General features: G+C 41.2%; 2 protein-coding genes across 2 annotated transcripts; one reads left to right on the top strand and one right to left on the bottom strand.

Moving 5' to 3' along the window:
• Nucleotides 1-2,736: 2,736 nt before the first annotated feature.
• On the top strand, nucleotides 2,737-3,243 carry LOC139984597 (uncharacterized). The gene has a single exon (XM_071998543.1). The coding sequence runs from the start codon at nucleotides 2,737-2,739 to the stop codon at nucleotides 3,241-3,243; it is 507 nt and encodes a 168-aa protein (XP_071854644.1).
• A 12,645-nt stretch (nucleotides 3,244-15,888) lies between these two features.
• On the bottom strand, nucleotides 15,889-21,633 carry LOC139984596 (uncharacterized). Its single transcript, XM_071998542.1, has 7 exons — nucleotides 21,272-21,633; nucleotides 19,327-19,532; nucleotides 18,906-19,005; nucleotides 18,262-18,521; nucleotides 17,738-17,961; nucleotides 16,657-16,816; nucleotides 15,889-16,049 (listed from the first exon to the last, which is right to left on the bottom strand). Exons 1-7 carry the CDS (start codon nucleotides 21,631-21,633, stop codon nucleotides 15,889-15,891), a joined length of 1,473 nt encoding a protein of 490 aa, XP_071854643.1.
• Nucleotides 21,634-21,917: the final 284 nt, after the last annotated feature.

Raw genomic sequence — 21,917 nt, 5'->3', positions numbered from 1 at the left:
CAGCTAGGGCCTCTGTAATGTCTCAGACAATTAAAAAGATAAAAATTTACCGATGAGTGAAATGCAAATGTTTTTCCGCAAAGAAAGTCACCTCATGTTGGGGGTATCTCAAAGGGAGAGACTTTACACCATAATCGCAACGGGTTTCCTCAGCCGGAGCTATATCTCGAGGAAAGAATACATAAGTATGAAGGATGATCATCTACTTCCTGCAGCTTCACATGAGCATTGCATTCCTTTGCATCATTTGCAAGACGGGTAGCATCTGTGCCATCAACGCTGAAAAGATAGAAAGAAGGTACAAAATACTCAATGGACCATCAGTCACACTGTACATGATTATCCAACATAAAGGACTTCAAAGCATATTAGACTGTCAATTTGTAACTTTCTACATAACATTTAAATCTATTCTTGCTTGTCATCAGAATTCCAGCAAAGAATCACATCACATTTTATCCTATGTAAAAGCTAATCTATGGTAACTTGATTTGCGATTTTCAGGATAAAAAGTATATAAAGGTGTATAGGCTACTCACTGTCTGATTCTGTTTCTTCGCTGTCGAAAGTGACGTTTTCGGCGTAAGCGTTGTCGGTGAAGTTGCTCCCGCATCCTGCTTCGGCCACACTGACTGGATTCGCCAATGTGTGATCTCCCAGAATGTGGGACAGCTCGTCTGAAAATGTCATTGATTTTCTTTCCTTCCTGATCTGTTGATGTGATCAACAAACTTCCTATAATCTCTTTTATTTATTTATTTTTTTTTTTGTACTTTATCTGTGTAATCGCATGGGGGTACCCACACTCCTCCATCCTCTTGCAAATTGTTTTATAAATTTCGGAAACTTCCGTCCATTTTACCATAATGGATATGTCTCCCCAAATATCGGGTAATACGCAAATTTCCATATCAGACGAAACGCTGCGTTCAGTTGCCATTTTTGGTTAAGTTAACTTCAGGAATGCTCTAACAAGTGTGTACATGGATATAACAGGGAGCTGCTACTCTCTCCGTGGATATACGCAGGTTGTTGATATGTACAATATAGATCAGATAAGAGATCCAGCCCTAGCCCCTTTCCCACGTAAAAATTACAGGGTTGACCTTGCTTATTCGGAGATGTCGAGGCTTGTCCGGGATCGTGGAAACGCACCTTAAGTCTCAGTCCAGTCTGATGTAGTCCCTTGTTACTGCAACAAGGCGAATCCAACTCTCAGGGCAGTTGAGTAGGTTCGATGTACCTGCCTGTGTGTTGGCAACACAGCCCGGAATTATCCGTGCAACTTCAACATCTACATCAAATGAGGCAGGTCTCACCTGGTCTGAAGCAGAAATTAGTTTGCCGTCAAGTGTCCTTGCTACTTTGAGGAATTTTCCAACTGTCCTCATTCTTTCACCAGCAAACTCCTTCCATTTTGAAGGAATTTACTGTTATCCATTTCGTTTTAGCCTACAGTTAATATGTACTTATTATTTTTAGCAATAACAGTTGGCCATGAACTGTATACTTGAAAGGGAGCAAACTTGTTCCTTCCTTCACATGCTGTCTGCCTTTCAAGGACTGGTCTCTCTCCAAGCAGGTTTCCTTGTGTATCCACAAGGAGTAAGTGTTGAACTACCCAAGACAGTCACTGCACGGAACGTAGTCTTCAATGGCTTTTGATTTGCCATATACTTTTTCTAATAATTAAGTCGGCTGCTCTCCCTTTATCATATTCAGATATCTCATTACTTTAATTGAAGTTTGACTTACGGCTGGTTCCAATTTCCATGGAAGGGTCACTACTGGAAGCGAGAGGTTCATAAACCTTTTGAGTAACTGCTGGTACCGAAACTGAATGATATAAATGTTCGTGTGGTATATGATGATGTTAATGTCACATTAATGAGACAAATAGTAGATTGTGGCACTGAGAAACCTGAATGCTGTATTGAACTTCAGAAGAAATGTTTTTTTTTAGCAACATGCTAATGTTCTGGAAATGATTTGGTAGAGAGCTATTTTCAGCACTACCATTGACAGCAAAACTGAAAGAAGAACTGCCAGAACTACAAGCTGCCTACCCAAAGGGTCGAGGCACCAGAGATATGCTGGTTTGTCTGCAGATACAGATTGAAAAGATACTTGCGATAGGTGAGAAAGTCTTCATCATGTTCATTGATTATTCCAAGGCGTTCGACTCCGTCAGCCATGTCAAACTCTTTACTGTGATGATGAAAATGGGATTCCCAACACATCTGGTCTCTCTACTGCAGTCCTTGCATATAAATCAATGAGGAAAGATCAGATCAGATGGGATGGCAAGAACACAGATGAGTTTAGCCTAACTAAAGGTGTGAGACAAGGCTGCATCGCATCACCATATATGTTCGTGACCTACACAGAGAAAGCTATGAGAGAAGCGGGTGTGGAACATTTCGGCATCAAAGTAGGAGGCCAACCGAACTCAAATGACCGGTATGCAGATGATACAGCACTCCACGAAAAATCAGTCGAAGGAATTGAGGAACTAACAACGGCTGTAAATGAAGCTGGCAAAGGCATGAACCTTAAGATGAATGTGAAGAAAACAAAACTTCTTGTAGCTGAAGGCGAACCAAATGGGTACAACATCCAGGTAGATGGCGAAGAAGTTGAACAAGTCAGCCATTTCAAGTACCTGGGCTCTGTGAAAACCGCCACTGCGAACTGCACAACAGACACCAAAGCTAGGATTGGAATGGCCAATGAAAAATGATGGAGCTTCAGGACATCTGGAACGATGGCAACCTCCCAACAGAACTAAAAATGAAGCTTGTGAAAATTATGATATGGAGTGTGCTTCTTTATGGCCTGGAAGGTTGGACTCTGACTAAAGCAGATGAGAACCGGGTGCTTGCTGCCGAAATTTGTCTAGGGAGAAGAATGATGAACATCAGCTGGAAAGAGAAAAGACTGTACAGGAGCATCCTGGAAGAACTTGGTGTGAAGAGACAGTTGCTTGGAGAAATAGTAAACAGAATGCTCACTTACCTTGGCCACATCCTCAGAGGAAGCGGTAGTGCATTGACACTCCAAATAATAGAGGGCAAGGTAGAAGGAAAGAGGAAGGCTGGACGTCAAAAGAAGCAGTGGTATGACAACATCAAGGAATGGACAGGATTGAGCCTAGCGCAAGCTAAGCGTCTAGCTCAGAACAGAACTACCTGCAAGGAGGAGATAAGGAGATGCGTGAAACTGGTAGACAATCGTCAGTATTGACGGCGGCCGAAGAAGAAGAAGCATTGACATTTAATAAAATAAGCACCCTTCAATATCACAAAGTCATAATATATGTGTACCAAAATAAAAGTGACTTCATAAATCTGCTTGTGTATGATTTTTATTTTCGAAAATAGTAACATTCTTATTTCAAGTACTTATAGTGGGAATGTTTCTCTTTGACCATGCATATTTTTAAGTTGACATCATTTCTTTGGTATCCTCATGTGTAACATATTTCATGCATTACGAGTACGTGTCCAAGCTATTCCACCCACTAAATGCATGCTGTACTGACCACAAATATGCCATATTCAGATATGGTAACTTTTTGTCAAAATTGCTTTATTATGACCCTGGGGGACTATACCTCCCTGAGACATTAATTCACAATATGTGTTCATGTAGAATGTCTGAAAAACAATTTGTAAAAAGTAAAGACCTCCTAGCAAGAACTTTTGAAAACTAGCAATTTTAGCATGGTATAATTTGGGGCCAATACAAGACTACATTTAGAGTGGCCAAACAGTGTGATCTACCTACAAATGCACGAAAGTCCTTTCCATGTTTTGGATATCATAGGTGAGTGGCACACTTGACAGTGATTAACATTAATCAATGTCAATGGCATGAGGGATCATCGCAAGCGCAGTCGCATTTTCCAATATTGTATTTCAATGGAAGTCGACTGCGTTTGCCTACAAGAAACACATATTTTGGAAGAAGATGTCCCTCTATGGGCTTATGAGTGGGGTGGTGGGCTGCATGCTTCGTTTGGTTGGTCTTCATCCTGTGGCACTGTCATCCTCCTGTCACCTCGTCAGGCGGGTTGTGCCACTAGGGTGGAGACGGATCACGAGGGCCGATTGGTTTGCATTCTTTTGAAGTATCCACAGGGTAACATCTCCCTTTGCAATGTGTATGCTCCCAATCGGCCTTCTGCTAGACGAGATTTTTTTAACACACTGCCTTCCTTTGTTCCTGGTAGTGCTCCATGTGTCATGGTCGGAGACTTTAACTGTGTCCCAGACTCGGGTCTTGACAGACTCGGGGCTTCTGTGTCCGCTAGTCCCGACGCTGGGATCACAGAATTGGACAGATTCACTTCCGCACACCTTTTAGCCGATGTCTGCAGGCGTATACACTCGTGTAGTACGGTGTATACGTGGGTGAGGCCTAACGGAGAAGATGCCTCCAGGATAGATCGAGTGTATGCGCCCGTAAGTTTTAAATTTTCGGGTTGCGAGACGCTCAGCTGTCCGCTCTCTGGCCATGACACTGTGGTAGCACGTTTTGTTTTGCCTTCCATTTTCCCGATCGGGCGGGGCCTATGGAAGCTTAACTGTCGGATTCTTGGCGAGGCAGAATTCCGCCAGGGTTTCGAGACCAGGTACAAAGGATGGCAAACATTGAAGCCGGCCTTTGCTTGTACATCCCAGTGGTGGGATAATATCAAGTTGCGCATCAAACGCTACGCAATTCAGTATTGCGTGACCCGCGCACGGCGTCGAAGAGAAAAATTCTCGAAGCTGTGCGCGGAGGTGAAGTTTGGCGACCCTTCGGCAGTCATAGCTTTGCAGACGTATCTCGATGAAAAGTACCACGGTGCCCGCGTCAGGGCCCGTGTCGAAGCGGTGGAAGCCGAGGAGCGCCCTTCACTGAGGTTTTACCAGTCCGTTAGCTCATCGGCGGGTGACAGACGCGTCCCGTCTGTGCGCGCTACCGATGGGACCGTGGTCAGTGACCCTCACGGCATTGTCCGCGTATATAAAGAGTATTATTCGAGTTTGTTTACGCGTGGCAATGTCGACTTGTCGGCAAAGTCTGATTTATTGAGGGGAATCTCAAAAACCGTTCCCCACGATGTCAATGATATTTTGGGGGGGGGGGGCGGAATAACCACTGTTGAGCTTTGGAAGGCGCTTTCGAAGATGAAGAATGGCAAGTCCCCGGGTTCGGACGGGCTTCCGAGGGAGTTCTACCGAACCTTCTGGGCAATAATAGGACCCGACATCAGAGCCGTCTTCGAGGACGCCTTCCAAAACGGACTGTTAAACGAAAGTCAACGTCTGGGCATGATTACTTTGCTGCCAAAGTCTGGGGACCCCTTGGATCCCCATAACAAGCGTCCGATCACCTTGTTAAATGTGGACTACAAGTTGCTGGCTAAGGCTTTGTGCAACCGCCTTGCACTGGCTATGCCGCATCTTGTTGGTGATCTCCAGACTTGTGCAGTGAAGGGTCATTGCATCCAGCAGAACTTGTGGTTGATGCGCGACTTGACCGACTTTGTTATTGAGCGTGATCTGCCATGTGCATTGGTGTCTCTGGACCAGCAGAAGGCCTTTGACATGGTGGATCGCGGTTTTTTAATGAATGTATTGGAGACGTTTCAGTTGCACCCAAATTTTCGTAAATGGATTTCTGTTTTGTATGAACAAAGTTTCAGTTCTGTTATCGTAAATGGGTTTTGTTCGGAGGTTTTTAACGTAGAGAGGGGGTGCGCCAGGGGTGCCCTCTGTCTCCATTACTTTATGTTTTGTTTAGCGAGTCCCTCTCTCGTCTTTTGGAAAGGGACTCCAAACTTGTTCCATTCGTTGTGCCAGGGGGTGCCAAAGTGAAATGCGCTCAATATGCAGATCACGTGACATGTATTGTTTCGAGTCTCGGCTCCTTTCGCGCACTCTCGCAGGATCTATCTATTTTTGAGAGAGCTACCGGGGCGAAGTTGAATCCAGAAAAGACAAAGGGCCTTCGTCTTGGTAGCTGCAGATACAGAGACTTACCATTCGGTGCGTCGTGGTCGGATCAGAATATCAAAATTAATGGTATATGGTTCGGCTACGATGCACCTTGTGATGTCACCTGGAACGAGAGGGCTGAGGTATTTCAGAGCAGACTCGAAACCTTTGGCACCCGCTGGCTTTCGATCTTGGGGAAAGTCACTGTTATTAATCGTTTCGTTTCGCCCATCTTGTGGCACCCGGGCGCGGTGTACCCTATTCCGTGGCGCGTCCTGGTACGGTTGGAGAGGGCGATTTTTTCATTCATATGGTCTGGTGGTACAGAGCTTGTCAAGAGGGCGGTATTGTACCAAAAACTGGAGAAGGGGGGACTAGGGGTGGTTCATCTGGGAAGTAAATTGACCTTTTTGTTATTTAAGCAGTTTGTAGCGGTAACTGACCCAGGGTTGCCTTGTTCATATTTTGTACGTTTTTGGGGCGGTTTGCACCTGCGTCGATGGGTCCCGGCGCTGTTTAGCAACAGAGAACCGCATAGTAGTACTCCAAACAGGGTGGTGCGTGTCATCTGCTCCGCTCTGATTGAGTTGCCCCCTGTTGACCTGTCACAGCCGGCCCTCGTTCACAGTTCGTTGAGGGATAAGGCCGTGAATGCAACTTTTGTCCAGGGACGTCATTCTGCCGAAGTATGGCGTTCGGTGCATTCAAGGCTGAATGGTTGCAGGCTCCGTGATCTTCCATGGAGAGTTGCACACGGTGCCTTGGTGACCAACCTAAAAAGATATCATTGGCGATTGGGTGATGGACTGTGCCCGCTTAGAGAGTACTGCTCATGTTTTTTGGCATTGCTACTTTGTAGTAAACTTATGGGAGTGGTTCCAGACCTGGACCGACCGTGTTACGGGAGACCGTTCATGGTCGGTAGGGCAGGGCTTTATTTTATATGGGGTAGACCCTCCAGTTTGTTCGGTAGCTGTGTTGCACCGCATCATTTTTGTTTGCTCTATTGTAAAAAAACATGTTTGGCGGAATAGATGTAATTTGGTTTTTAGGGGGAAATTTTCCAGTTGGCAGGCAGTCCTGGAGGCGGTGAAGTCTGACATTCGCCTTCAGATTGAAGGCGATTTTCGCCGTTTATCTGGGGCTGCCTTTTTTGGACGCTGGTGTGCTGGGGAGGGGTTTTTCGTTTCGCTGCGTGCGGGTCGTCCTTCTGTACGTTTTTGAATGTTTGAGTGGGGGGGGGGGGGGGGTTGGGCGTTTTGTCTCTGCAGGTCGGCGGGCGTATGTTTTTTTGGCTCGCTAGACCTTAGTTTCGTTTGTCAGAATGGGATGGTTCGGTAGTGCCGTTTGGCCGTGACGTTTTGTATCCCGCATGGCGGGTCACGTAAAAAGCACATTAATCCACTGCTCTACCAGTTGATAATGTTGCTCCTGAAAGAAATAAGAAAAACTGTTCATGAAAATGTACATCTGCTTAATGATAACTCCATGCAGGTATCAGAATATGCTGGCTCAAACAACTTACAAATTGTGAGAAACTCTTTTGCCATCTGTTTTGTGTTCCATGATTTAAAAGCATCATCAGATCAGTGTTGGTGCAGCAGGCCTTTGGTTGAAACAGCATTGTTCACATTTTAAATAATGCGACTATAATGACTCAAGTTGACCTTTAACGGCTTCAAATTTCTGAACGCCCAAGAATGTCTACCATTCAAGTTTCATCCAAATCAACTATGTCCAAACAGACTCATTATTACTGTGTATGAATCAAAAGGTGTGCAACATTATTCTCTTCATTAGAATTTTAAAATATCTCTGATTTAATCCCAATGTAAATATCACAACATAGTAAAATGATACGAACAACGTTTATCAGTACTTCGTTTCCTGTTTGGCGTACCAGGGAATATGAATTTTCATTATGCTTTCTTTTTTTTGGCAGTGACAAATGTTTTGAAGATATTATTATAGCCCAAAGTTGTGAATTACAAAAAGATAACTATAACTAGGAGACAGCTGAAAAGATTCTACTTTATTGTTATCACAAGGTCAGTTGCAAATCAGGGAAATAATTAACACTGTTTATTATTTTGTAACTTTCATTTAGTAGCCACACAGGATACTAACTGACAGAGTACAAAGTTATTGTGGATTTCAATAATTTCAAACTACTGACTTCAAATGTTGAAAAGTGTTGAAACACTGGCTATTTACCATACAGTTCATTGGCTTTAAATAAAAATGTTTGGCTACTTGGGATACATGGAGGATTTCTGCACAACAAAATTAGTGCATTGAGAGGTTTTGATGACTTCATTGTACTAGGCTGTTGCCCAAAGCAGCATTTTTGATACAATAACATTATGGCATGATAAACACAGGTCAGTATACTGTACGAGGCTATACACACCTCCACCAAAAAACAATAGGTGTCTTGTACTCAGTGTCATTCCACACACCAAGTATTAGAGGTATCCACGATTTCCATAGTTAGATATCATGTAAAAGGATTTTCAGAGTTTCACCTCACTAAGTTGAACAATGTCAAACATATCGCAGAATCAAAAATAAGCAGCTAGGTCGACTGTAATGTCTCAGACAATTTAAAATATAAAAATGTACTCATGAGTGAAATGCTAAAGTTTTTCCAAAAAGGAAACTTGTCAGTCACCTCATGTCGGGGGGGGGGGGTATCTCCAAGGGAGAGACTTTACACCATAATCGTAACGGATTTCTTCAGCCGGAGCTTATATCTTTGGAGGCAAAAATACATAAGGATGATCATGTACTTCCAGCAGATTCATTTGAGCATTGCATTTCTTTGCATCATTTGCATACTTTGCAAGACGTTTAGCATCTGTGCCATCAACGCTGAAAAGATACTCAATGGACCTTCAGTCACACTGTACATGATTATCAAAGCATATTAGACTTTAACAATTGATAACATTGTATACAATGAAAGACAAAAACCTGTAACATTTAAATCTATTGTTGCTTGTCATCAGAATTACAGCAAAGAAACAAAGTAAGATATCATTTCTTGGAAAATTTCCAATTTCATTCACATTTTATCGCATGGTCCGGATGTTGTAGTGGATCGTCGTCTTTGGGGGCTATATATTGTTCGGTACAACCATTGGATAATGGTTGCAATGGAAACGCTGGAGCTGATGAAGTATATAGAAACAACCTATGTTTATCTCATGTAGTTATCATGGGTAATGAAGAGACAGTTTTGTGTCTTTACTTTTCTGTTTGTATGCGCTTGAACACTGCTTTGAAATCTCAAGTAGTTCCATAGTGAATCTGGATTGTATAATTGAGGATTAGCTTCAGTTTTTAAAGTTACCATATGCGATTGAAACACCACGAACTTCTGGGAGGGAAAATTATGTGATAATAATCCTGCATGAGAATGCATTAGATGGGAGGGTAAGTAATCCCTTCGTTCGTGTAATGTCTCAGTTATCCTGTCTTTAGTTTGTTTTATGTTACTCCCCTGTGGCCTAGCCACCCTCGGTATCATGGCATCGCGCCGTTATTCTCGGATTGTTAAGTTGTCCTTCACCGGTGAACAAGCGGTTTCTCCGGTGCAAGTTTTCAGTATTTTGAAGAGCAAGGGTGTTGTTGTGCCTGGAGAGGCTGATGCTTTGCAAGCTCTCCAGGGTCGTAATACGTACGATTTACGTTTTACCAGTGATGTTGCCCGGCAGAAGGGTGACACGTTGCTGAGTAACGTCGAGGGGATGACAGTTACTCCATACGAGCGATCCGTATGGGTAACTATCATCCACGTAGGACTAGAGGTGCGGCAGGACCTTGTAACGGTTTTGGGTCGGTTTGGGGCTGTCAAGGCTGCCAAAATGTGCTCCTATGCACAGGCCCCTGGGGTGTTGAACGGGCACCGACAGGTTCGGATCGACCTGAAACAGGACATTCCCTCCTTCCTGTTTATAGCAGGGCAGAAAGCCCACGTGCGGTATCCCGGTTAGCCCCGTACCTGCTTCAAGTGTGGGGAGACCGGGCACGAAGCCAAGGGCTGCCCAAACAAGAAATGTGGGCGCTGCCTTCGTCTTGGGCATGATAGCACCGCTTGCCCAAACGAGGTTGTGTGCTCACTATGTGGGAAGGAGGGACATGTCTTTCGAGCTTGTCCCTCCTCCTCTTATGTCTCTAGGACTAAGAGTGGGGGTAAGTCGAGTTCCGACGCACCTACTGCTTCACGAGAGGAGGGCCAATCTGGTGGGATTTTACCCTCCCCTGCATCTGGTTCACCCTCCCCCTTCGTTGCAGACCCCAACCCCGTGCCCGCACCGAGAAAGTCTCCGGAGGCTCTGTCTGACAGCGACTCCGGTGAATCGGTGATCAGCGAGACGAAACGTGCCACTGGGACGAGCTGGTACGATGAGATGGAGAACCCTCTCTTAAAAGGTCGGCTTCAAGTGACAACTCGGACGACAATATGTCGTCTAGGGCGCGCTTGAAGCTTACGGAATCGTCGTCGGCGTAGTGTTGCCCCATTGCCCTCTCATGGCCCATACACTTTCAGTTGCCACTTTCAACGTGAATGGCATGAGGGATCATCGCAAGCGCAGACGCATTTTCCAGTATTGACAATTCACATAAATAATTGATCTTTGGATGTATACATTCTAACAAGTATTAGTTTCATTTAATAGCTAGGTTGAGAAGTTACCTGTGATCTACTGGTCCTTGAGTCAGGGTTTTCTTAGTTTTAAAGTGTGCATCCAACATGTTATGCAAGGTGTTTTTCAGCTGTTAAAAAAGATAAAATAATAACATCAACAAATCTTCAAGTAAAAGTCCAATTTTTGTTTTTTTAAATTGCACATCAGACAAGTGCATGTACTCAGCTTATTCTTTTTAACACAACTTAGTTACATCTTTGATAATATGAAGATTAGATTTAGATTACATTAGTTTTCACACAAGTCTACTAGAAAACAAAATAACATATTCCTCAATTCTCTACATGCGCTAATATGCAAGTTTGGCTACTGGTTTGTAGATATTTTAATGGAAACTGAAAACTGGAAGTTGAAAACTCTTCTGTGAAATTAAGGCAAAGAACTGATGTATATAATTGTAATCAATAATGCCAAGTGTTTGTTGTAAATGCTACTTGAAGCTTCTATTAGAAAGAAAGAGATAGAGCAACAGACTTACAAGATAGTTTCATTCATAATCTCTTCAAGGTACTTTAGTACAGCTGGAAACTAAAGTGAACACATAAAATGTTTTTATATCATATGCAGTCAATTTCGGTTATACTCAATCTACATAAAGCAAAATTGTGCTATATGTAGATTGGGTAATCATGTATGATTCAGTACAAATAGTAAAGATGATAAGCTTGTAAAATTCCACGTCACTTTTTCATCATTAGTGAATGTATGATTATGTCAGCATACGAAACAAGGATATCACTACATATTATACTTGTAACAATGAATTGACCAAAGAGATCTCCCTTAGTTCACTCATGGTAATTTCAATTACTATTTGTCGCTTCACTAGAATAATTACGGAATGCAGTAAATACACATATTGATAACAGTGATTATTAGGCTTATTACCTATTCTTGCAAGTCACAGTTTTTGTGCTCACACGCTGCTGAAGGTCACTTTCCTCCAACATGGTTTGGGAATGGAATTCAATGGAATGTACTGTCAAAATATAAAATTGAACACAACTGACATAAACAAAACACAATCGGGGTACATTAGTACCTCATTGTGAAGTAACTTTCACAAATCAATAATCAATTAAGTAATAATCACCCCTCCCAATGTGAAAATCTAATTTACCAGATCAGAACAGCTTACAGAGAATTCTAAATTATTACACAAAATCTATGCACTATGTAGGAGACAAATATGAAGTGTTTTCACTTTGAAATCATGTTGCATGGTTTTCAATGTTATGGCCAATTCGTGAACCCATCACACACTCATATTTTAGCAAATAAACTTACCATCATTTTCCACCATTACAGTGGCAACTCTTTAGTTAATTTAGTACCAGTGGCATTCACTTAAATATTTCCTCATTGCCAAAGGCAAAAAATGTTAAATTTACCCTGCTCTGAAATGTTTTGGCAAGCAGCTGGTGGGATCTGAAATTTCACTTATTTTATTTATATTTATATTTAGGTTTACAGTCTTGTTCAGGGACAAGGCCCTCTCACACGACTTTACAACTTAACCCTGGTCATTGGTAACTTGTCACACCTGCACACCAAAGTGTGCACAATTCAATCAATCTCACCTGGGACACCACAACCATGTGTCCCGCGGGGGACTTCCCATAGGGTGCAGCCACAAACCGGCGCACGCCACTATATTTACAAGTTACCTCACAAGTCCCCATTTATACACCTGGGTGAAGAGAGGCAATGGAGATAAAGCGCCTTGCCCAAGGACACAACGCAATGATCTGGCCAGGACTCGAACCTTTAATCCTTGGATCACAAGTCCACTGCCTTAACCACTTGACCACACCGCCCTCATCAGAACAGCTTACAGAGGTTATTTTATAACGTTTTCAAATCATATAAGCACATACAAACATAATCAGCCACTACGAACAGGATCATTATAAAATAATATTGTTATTTTGTAGATCAATTTCTAAAATCATGAAACCCACTGACTTCCATGGTCTTCAAAACACCTTACGATTCTCTATGTGAATGTAATTTTGCATACTTTGTCTACCATCTAATTTGTTTACCATCCAAGGTCTTACGACATAATTTTTTCATTACATTGAAAATTATCACATGTATTGTCGTCAGTTTATATTTCCTACAATAAAAACTTGTTGTATTACCTGTTTAGGCACACCCAGACAAACCCAGGTAAAACTGGACAGCTGGTAGACATGTGCATGTAAAACTGCATAATTCATCACATCTATTTAGTGTCTTATTAAGTCATGCTTCACTTACAGCAAGATCACTCATACCTAATTTGCATATTATTGATTACTGCTTTTCAGCTGACAATTGTTACACAAACAGGCAAATATGCATTTTTTCATGAAATCACTATCCAAACATACCAACACACCCAAGGCTTCGTATTCCACACTGCCCAGTGTTACAGATTTATTGACCGTAACACTTCTCTGATTTTTCTGGCTTGATGACTGACTGAGGCGAACGATCTGCACCATTAGAATATCAGGTGTATTCATGGATACAGTTGATACTACAATGGTGTTGGTGGATCCACTGTGTGTATAAAAAGAGAATTATGTTTTCCATTTCAAGTTCAATCAGAACTGGCTCTTGTAAGTTATTTGTGACACCGTTTTTGGTCTCTGTTCAAACATTTTATTTTTCAAGTAAACTTTAAATTGATTGAGGTTTACTAGTAACTTCATTTGGTACACATTCCTCTAAACATCAAGAACATGGATATAAAACAGTGTTGTAATATTAGGAAACATACTGTAAAATGATTTCAATGATAAACAGTAAGTTTTATGAATCTGACATACTGTTTAGAGAGTGTAATAAACTTGCTCTTATTAACAGCTCTACAAAGCATCAACATTTGACTAGCAAATTATTCACAATGAAACTTGCTGTCCTACACTGGCAGGCTTCTTGTACGCAATGTGCAACTGAACACAAGATCTGCCCAAGCTTCCCCCCTTGAGATATCTATTTAAATTGTAACATTTTATATGGTAAACCTATGTATACTAAACATGACTTTTGATGAAGCTGCACTTCCTGAGATATCGTGTTTACTAGGTTCTCAATTTGACCCCTGTTTATATCAATAACATGGCCTTTGACCCCCAACACTGTTTTGTACTCAATGTGGTAAACCTACCTTCCAAATATGTGAACTGTCCAATATTCCCTTCTTGAGATATTGTGTTTAAAGCAGAGCATAACAAACATACACACACACTTTCAGGACCATATAGGTTTATGTTCTCATGGAACCAATATTTCCCGTTAAAGGACAAAACACTAATTTGGTCTATATTAATCCTAATGTAATGATCTGCTTTACCTTTTAATCACAACAAAGTAGAAAATTCTAAGTGACCATGTTTCACACAAGCCACCATCAACAGGTTCCCAGTCGAAGAACTCTCGCAAGCAGTCACTAACACTACAATCAGTGTATTGAGAAGGATATAGTGGTAGGAATCTGCGTTGGCTTTCGTGGAGTGCAGACGTGTTTCGCTCTCGTTCTCCACCTATTACAGCTTTTAATATCACTTTACTTCCCGCCGGGCGGGTGTGGTAGCTTGTGTTCGTGTGCTTTTTACGTGACCCGTCATACGGGATACAAAACGTCACGGCCAAACGGCACTACCCAGCAAGCAAGCCGAAGTCGGCCCGACGGCGGCTGTCGCCGGCGGGCCGCCGTAGATTTGGCAGACGGCAAGTCGGCGGACCGCGGGCGGAAACGCCGCCGGGCCACCGGCGGGCCGCCGGCGGCTCGAGGCTGGCCCGCCGGCGGCTCAAAGCAGGCCCGCCGGGGGCGGGCCGACGGCGGGCGGATGGCGGGCCGCCGGCAAATCAGCGCCGATGTCTTTCAATTATGTTTTTTTTTTTTTCATTTATACTTTAATTTTATACTGGGACCCAGCTGTAATAGTCAAATAGATTATTTTAAAAATTGTGACAGTTGATGAAATATGATGATGAAATAGTTGATGAAATATTTCCAGCTGGAAACTAGTCACTGCATGTGTGTAGATTTAAGTGGGTCATTTTCGAAAAGTTTTATTAATTGAATATCCAGAAAGACTGTGGGGACAGCAAAACTTTTAGAAGTGTATTCCAGATATAACGACAGTAAAGTGAAACCAAAATTTTAATAAAAACATAAGACAAGGAGCATTGACATAACATTGTCATAATTTATTAATTTAATGCAGTTTCCTTTAATTACCAGATGTTTTAGCCATTTATGAACAATTCACTTAAATTATTTGATAAAGCCACAGAATGGAGGAAAAGAGTGAAGCAGATTTATGAAAACACTTGCCATCATAATATCAAATGAAGACGCCCACCGTGCGCCGAAATAGAAACAGTGTAGAAAGGAACAATACGTTCGGCGTTCCCTCCATTTTTGCTTATAATTATACTGTGGACCATCACAAAGCTGTTTCAACAAGAATAAAGCAAAACCAGTACTTTATATGTGGACTTTGCAACCGGATTGGAAGAAACGCTGTTCAGTCTGGACAGATGATATGAGAAAACATGTTTTTACAAACGGAACGTACCGTTACTCTCCCTACCCCCCCCCCCCCCGCCACCACTTATTTGGTAATACAGGGACACCAACTTGTTATTTTTCATACCAGGTCGTTAATATCAGGGACTTTGGAAAACTTGAATCCTTTGCTCGGAATTTCATGATCATTCCGTACCTCGTATTGTTGGCCTTTACATCTCATTATGAGTTAGAGTTTCGTTAAATACACTGAGTGGAATGTGTTTCCCTCTCACTAAAGAGTATTTCTCGTGAGGAAAAACTCAGTATAACAACCATACATTCTTACAAAAAGTATCATAGGGGAGAGGTACAGTATATGCAATAATTGGACGTGCTGGTGATAAATCTTGACTGGTGGTTAAATATGTAAAATACTACCAAAAGGATGAGCCAAAATATATGACCATATTGGTAAGCATGCATTTGCATATCTTAAAAATTAAACTGCACTAATTGAGATTTCAATTGCATGAAATGAATTCATGGCTGTAACTGACGTGAGGAACATAGTAGATTCTGCAATACAAGAAAATTATGAAGAGTGTAACAATGTAAGTGTAACAGCTTAATATATCTGCAGAATTAAAAGCCATGTACTGCCGAAGGATAGAGCTATAACGAAAGGTTATTCCTCCTGTTCGTTACCAAACTGAACGTCGAAGTGGCGTTGCTGCCTTGCCTTCCGACCCCCTTCTCTATCAGAGGCTCCTTTAAAAAATTTAACGACCTCCCTTTGAATGTCCACTGCCGTGGAGTTGGAAGTTTCTTGGTTTTTCCTAATTGCTTCTACAGTTGAAAAAAGAAGAAAGTCAAAAAGAAAAACTTTTAGTTCCTTACATTGAGAGAATATGCATGTAAGTTCTTCATAATAATACATCGTTTGTGTATATTTTAAAGGAAAGGGAACTTCGTCCTTTTAATATGAACTCCAACCACATAAACCAGCAAATTCCAGGTAGTTTTCCTGAGTGTGTGAGCCACTAGTTTCGCTCCCCATGTTGCAGCAGGGAGTTGTTATGGAAACTCACTGCTCCCACGTACCGGAGCACGTTCGTCAGTTCATTTGCGGGCTTTAGGGTATTCTGTATTGGCCCCAAATTATAGCATGCTATAATCTTAGTATTGAAGGTGAAGCACATATGAATTAAGTCTCTGCCGAAGATATCTTGGTATACAATTATCAACTAATAGCCTTATCTAATATGCATATCATAATAGGCCTAAGTACTTGTCTACTGATTTTTTCTTGGCCGTGGATCTGTCCGTTATCAATCGAAAGCGATGCCGGGGACGTTCTCGTTACAATAAAGCAAATAGATACGGGAAAATAGCTTTGCAAAAAGTAAGGCGTACATAATGTAAAGTAAGCAAATATTCAATAAATTGTACGAACTTTCTAAAACTTTTCGAAGGAACAGGTCCTTAAATGCCAACTTCTCCCCTTGACCAGTCCAATTAATGCATTTGGCTACACTATTTTGGATCAATTCCTGCAGCATCCTTCTTACTGCTACAGGCAAGATCTGCCCACCTACTGACGACAGTGTCAAAATCTGGAAGAAAACAGTTGTGAATCTTTGAGTCTTCATGGAAGCCAGAATTTTCTGAGGACTGCGTTATGCTCCAACTAGCTTCAACTTGACGTTTTTTCCAGCATGCTTATTTTACACCAGAAACGTGCACGAGACAGTGAGTGATACAACAATCTACCATAAATCAATAGCTTATTCCACATCCTGTATTCGTCTAAAGTAATATTGCTCCAAATTATATCGTGAACTGTCCAACTTTGAATACCTGTTGTAAAAAAATAATGTCTATACGTACAACGACAACAACTACTTCTATGACTTCGCAAAAACAATGCAAGAAGTCATGCCGTTACTATCGAGTAACGATTACTTTACTGTGCAGGCACTACAATTTTCAAGGTTCTACCATTGATAAGGTATGTATTACTGTAGTATAGGTTTTTCAATAGTACTGTATAGTGGAAGGTTCGGTAAATGACTAGGCTAATGTAGCTCAATTGACAAGGTTTACTAAATCAGACCTGTCAACCTGTTTGACCCCAAAATAGGGAGAATAACATTTTTCATGGCCAAAAAATAGGGAGCACAAGGGGAAAATCGGGAGGTTGGTCATTTTCAACTGAAATGATATAAATACTCCTAAATAAGTATAGGCCCTAGTCTACTTATGCAATACAGTGAGAGAATCTTCCAATCAGTGTTTCTTGTTGTAGTTTGCAGCAGCTGACTTCGCTTTCTACAGGGTTTCTTTAGTAGGCTTCCATTTGAAACAGGGAGAGTTGACGAGTCTGCTAAATACTTCATAATTGACGCACACTCGTTATTTGCTAAGCTATATTAGTAAGTGGTGAGTTCTTATTTCATACAGTATATACAACCTATTTATTTATATATAGTGTATGTATTTTTCCTTCTTACATAGGACAAAGTATGGGCAATTACCAAACGTTTCTCCACATTAAAATCAGTCCGGGCAAGTTCATCCAGAGCTGTCAGAAGTGGAACAGATGAAAGGGGCAAGTTTACATCATCTGGCAGTTCCTCCAAATCCAAATGGGAGGTCTTAAGGGATTGAATTAAATGAGAATTTGCAACTGTTTGGCGCTTCAGGTCCCTTACTTCAGCTTTTATTTCTGCCAAAATCATAAGGATCTTCTTCTGAGTTGCTGTTAAGAGACATCAGATGTTAAAAGTAGTCACTTTGAAGTGGAAGTGCAATGTGAGAATAGCAGACTGGTACTGTATATACATTGCATTCCCTGGCACAGAAGTACAGTAATTAAGAAAAAGAGAGAAATATTTAGCCTTAGTAAACAGTAACTGGAGTAATAGTTTGCATGGTTGCCACATTACCAGTCACCAAGGCTTGGTCAGCAGGTCAAAGAAATGTGCATTATAGCAGTACTTGAACCTTTACAAATGCAGATCATGTACAATGCTTTGTTTAAATTTACGGTACTACACACCATTAACAATCAAATCTGGTGTTGACATGGGAGATATGTTCCGACTGGACCCTGCTAGTGACTGGGTAGACCCGGTAGAGTGCCTTGCACTTATTGTTGATACGACAGCATCAGGAAAATTTTGCCTCTGTGATTGAGGATTTATATTGGAGGTCAATGGCGTTGTGAGGGGAACCAATGGCTGAATCGGTGGAGGCAGGGTGAAATTCTCAGCTTCTTCTTCTGTGTCGTCAGAGGAAGACACATACCGGCGATTTTGCCTATGAGTATGAAAAGTAAGTACATCACAGATATTGCCTTTACCATAACATCCATGTTGAGAGTATTGTGTCTGATTTGAACATATGGGATTTTTATGTCCGGTATGATTTAAGCTGATTATAGGTCAATTTAAATATGGAGCTAGAGTTCATAAAATATTACTGAACTTTCTGAGTTTCATACTTGTTAAGTCAGTAAGGATGGCACTTTTGGTTTAAGTTGTTTGAGTGAGACTGTACTGTATGTTCACTGTCAGCATCTCTATGAGAAAGATCAGTGATGGTAATTTTGGAATGTACAGTATAACCTGCATTTATTTTTGTAGCAGTTTTGCTTGGTTTATTTAAATCGAACATTAGCATATTTATATATTGGACACTTACAACTTCCTGCGCTTTGATGGCCTCTCATCTTCATTTTCAGTAGCTAAGTCTGAAGTCTCCTCAGCCCTTGTCAATAAGATCATTGCCCGTGCATAGGAACCTGAAGAAATGAAACAATTGAAAAAAAATCTTGATAGTGGGCAATTGTGATGAACTAGTAAACTACTGTACACTATACAGTGGTATGGTCCTATCTGTAAATGAAAGGTTTTAATCTCGTACAGAACACACATGTACAGATACACTTTTCTCAGTTTCAACATTTACGTCGTGGAGATTTACAACACTATACAGTGAGATACTGTGGTCTTTGTAGCACCTTGATCCATCAAAGTAACCACAAAGCATAATGTTATTGAAAGAAACATTGTTATTGCAAATCATTTTACACTTTCATTTGAATTAATTGTGTTTACAATACCTGTTGTTGACAGAACCCGAATGGTATGTCTCGTCCAAGATGCTTGCGGGGCTTCCACTGACTTGACTGCCTTCTCAAACCTTGTAGAAGATTTATATGGTGGCCAGAAGCATTCTCTTTCGCCAGTTCTCCATTGCGATGGAATGACTCCTACACCGTCTTCACCAGCAAAGGCAACAACCAAGAAAGTTTGAGTATCAGACATGCTGAAAGACAGTAATGATGATAATGAATAGCCATGATCAGGTACGGTACAAATTCAAAAATGGAGGAGTGGCACTACCACAAAGCTTTTCTTCCGAGGAATAAGAACATATTTTTCCAGGATACTTGAGATTGGAGCATACTCTAGTTTCCCACTGAGTAATTTGATCTTGAATATGCCAAGTTTGGTGGAATCCAGTGGATATGTGAAAAAATTTTCTTTGTGACAAAACTTTTCATATAAGATGAACTTGCTGCCATCGCTGACAAAGAAGTTTCTGGCAAGAACAATTTCTTCACCAATTTTAACACAGTTGTCCCCCATAGATATTTTGATAGTGCAATCTTGAAGGTTGAGTACTTTGTATTGTCAGGAAGTTACCATGGTCTCAGGAATCTGTCCACCATTGTGAGGCTGCTCAAAAAGTTCTTTGCTCTTAGTAGGAAATGCTACATGGTTTTCAGAAAGACGTCGAATAACTTGTTGTAAGGGGTAATTTGCATTCCTAACCATTCGTTTTATCTGTCCCAAATAACTTTCGAAAGGGAAACAGGATACATTGTCCAATGCACCATATTGTTGTACATCCTCTTTCAAATGCACAAGTCCATGTACATTGTATGTAATCATGTCATTGCCATAGAGAGTTGCATAGTGCTTGATGAAAGTAACAATTAACTGGTGACCAAGCTGAGAGTAACTGCTACAGTTGAATGGACTCAAATGTATAAACATAGCAACAGATAAAAGCATGAAATTTTCATAAAATGGCTTTGGAATGATTCTGTAAAGAACAACTGGACCGGTGTACAAAAGAAATTGCCGAAGCTCTGTGGCTTTCCACCGTTCAAACTCATTCAGAGATCGAGGTTGGCGAGCAAATTCACGTGGTAGAGCACCATTCAACGATTGCAATTTTGCAGAAATTTCTCTGATAAGTTGAGGGCTCTGTCTTGTCTTTAGTGGACCTTTCAACCAAAGCTTTACCAGTCTGCGTGTCACTCCCAAACATACTAGGTGCATGTAGTCTAAAGGGAAGTTGGATACCATACCCAATGAAAGTTGGGATAGTGGAGTTTCCCCTAGATGATGATTTTCATCTAGCATATTTCTAAATGACTGGTCAGTGCGATGATCTGCTTCTGTTTCTGGGAAAGTTACTTTGTTGATGTACACGCCTCTCTGAACACATCTTTCACAGCCGGAGTAGCCACTATGACCCTTGATGTTTTTGACCATGGCTCTTGCAGGGGCATCACATATGATTGCTGTCATAACCACTGTAAGCTTTTCTCCCTGAACTTGAATACCATTTTGCTCAACATTTTGGTAGTCTGCTACAAATTCATTCAAAAATTCCAAATCAGTTGGTTTCCTTTTCCCATAGTACAAGCCAATCACAAAAGCCAATCACAAGCCAATCACTTTCTCTCACATGCAGTGATCATACCTAATATGGGCCAAAACTGCGAGTTTGAGCTTTTGAATAGAGGTAAACCATCAATGTTTACATGCAACGTTATTGTTTTGTATTTACTACTTAGGGACTTTTGTCTTGAGTTCAGAATAGAGGTAATTCCATTCTCAATCCCAACATGGTAATATTCACCTCCTGAGACAATTGTTGTGTCCACTTTGGTTTGCGTGCCTAGTAAAGTTCTAGGGTCTTTTGGAAGGTCAGGATGGTCATTTTGAAGAATGACAAGGAGCTCAGAGAGTGAAGCATGGGAAATATTATACTTTGAGGCCCATTGCCCAAGCTCAATTTTCAGTGTGGAATTTATTTCATCACTTCCATCAATTTCACCATCTGAGTCAGAATATAGTTCATCAACATCTGAGTGAAAGGTCTGGAACAAATCACTGTCAACACCATCAGCAACATCATTTTCAGACAACTGTTCCAGTTGGTGCAACTGCTGCAGTTGGCTCCTTTTTTCCTTGATATGTAAAGATTTATCATTGTCCTTCCTGGTGTTATCTGTTGGTCCAGAGAAATTATTTTGCCCGCAAGATTCATCTGATATTGTTTGTATGTAGTTTAACACTTCATCATTGATTTTTCTTCTCTTGGTGCGATAAGATTGTGGACCATGATCCATGATGAGCTATCAGGGAGATAAACCAAGTTTGGAACAGTTACAGTACATACAGTATAGATTAGGTGGTGAATGTTTAGTTTAGTTTTGTAGAAAAAAGGATCAGGAAGGACAATCACGTCCCCATCAAAGACCCTATTGGAGAGAAGGAACCGATACACAAAAAGGGACACCTGATTACAATGCTTAAAATGATTGTGTGAAGTTGTTTCAAAAATTTGCCTTGTTTCTGTATTACTTGTTGAAAACCAAATCCCAATTGCAAATTGTTCACCAGTATCCTTCAG

The sequence above is a fragment of the Apostichopus japonicus genome, chromosome 17 (assembly GCF_037975245.1).
Source record: "Apostichopus japonicus isolate 1M-3 chromosome 17, ASM3797524v1, whole genome shotgun sequence".
Taxonomy (NCBI): domain Eukaryota; kingdom Metazoa; phylum Echinodermata; class Holothuroidea; order Aspidochirotida; family Stichopodidae; genus Apostichopus; species Apostichopus japonicus.
Note: the sequence above shows the minus strand (reverse complement) of the source record. Positions and strands in the feature narration are given on the sequence as shown.

Excerpts from the sequence above, each read along its gene's own strand:
- LOC139984597 (XM_071998543.1), top strand. The coding sequence starts at position 2,737 with ATGATGGAGCTTCAGGACATCTGGAACGATGGCAACCTCCCAACAGAA.
- LOC139984596 (XM_071998542.1), bottom strand. The coding sequence starts at position 21,633 with ATGGATCATGGTCCACAATCTTATCGCACCAAGAGAAGAAAAATCAAT. Across the intron at positions 19,533-21,271 it reads CTTGGGCAATGGGCCTCAAA|CATGTCTGATACTCAAACTT; the intron begins GTATAATATTTC and ends ACTGTCTTTCAG. Across the intron at positions 19,006-19,326 it reads TCGGGTTCTGTCAACAACAG|GTTCCTATGCACGGGCAATG; the intron begins GTATTGTAAACA and ends TCATTTCTTCAG.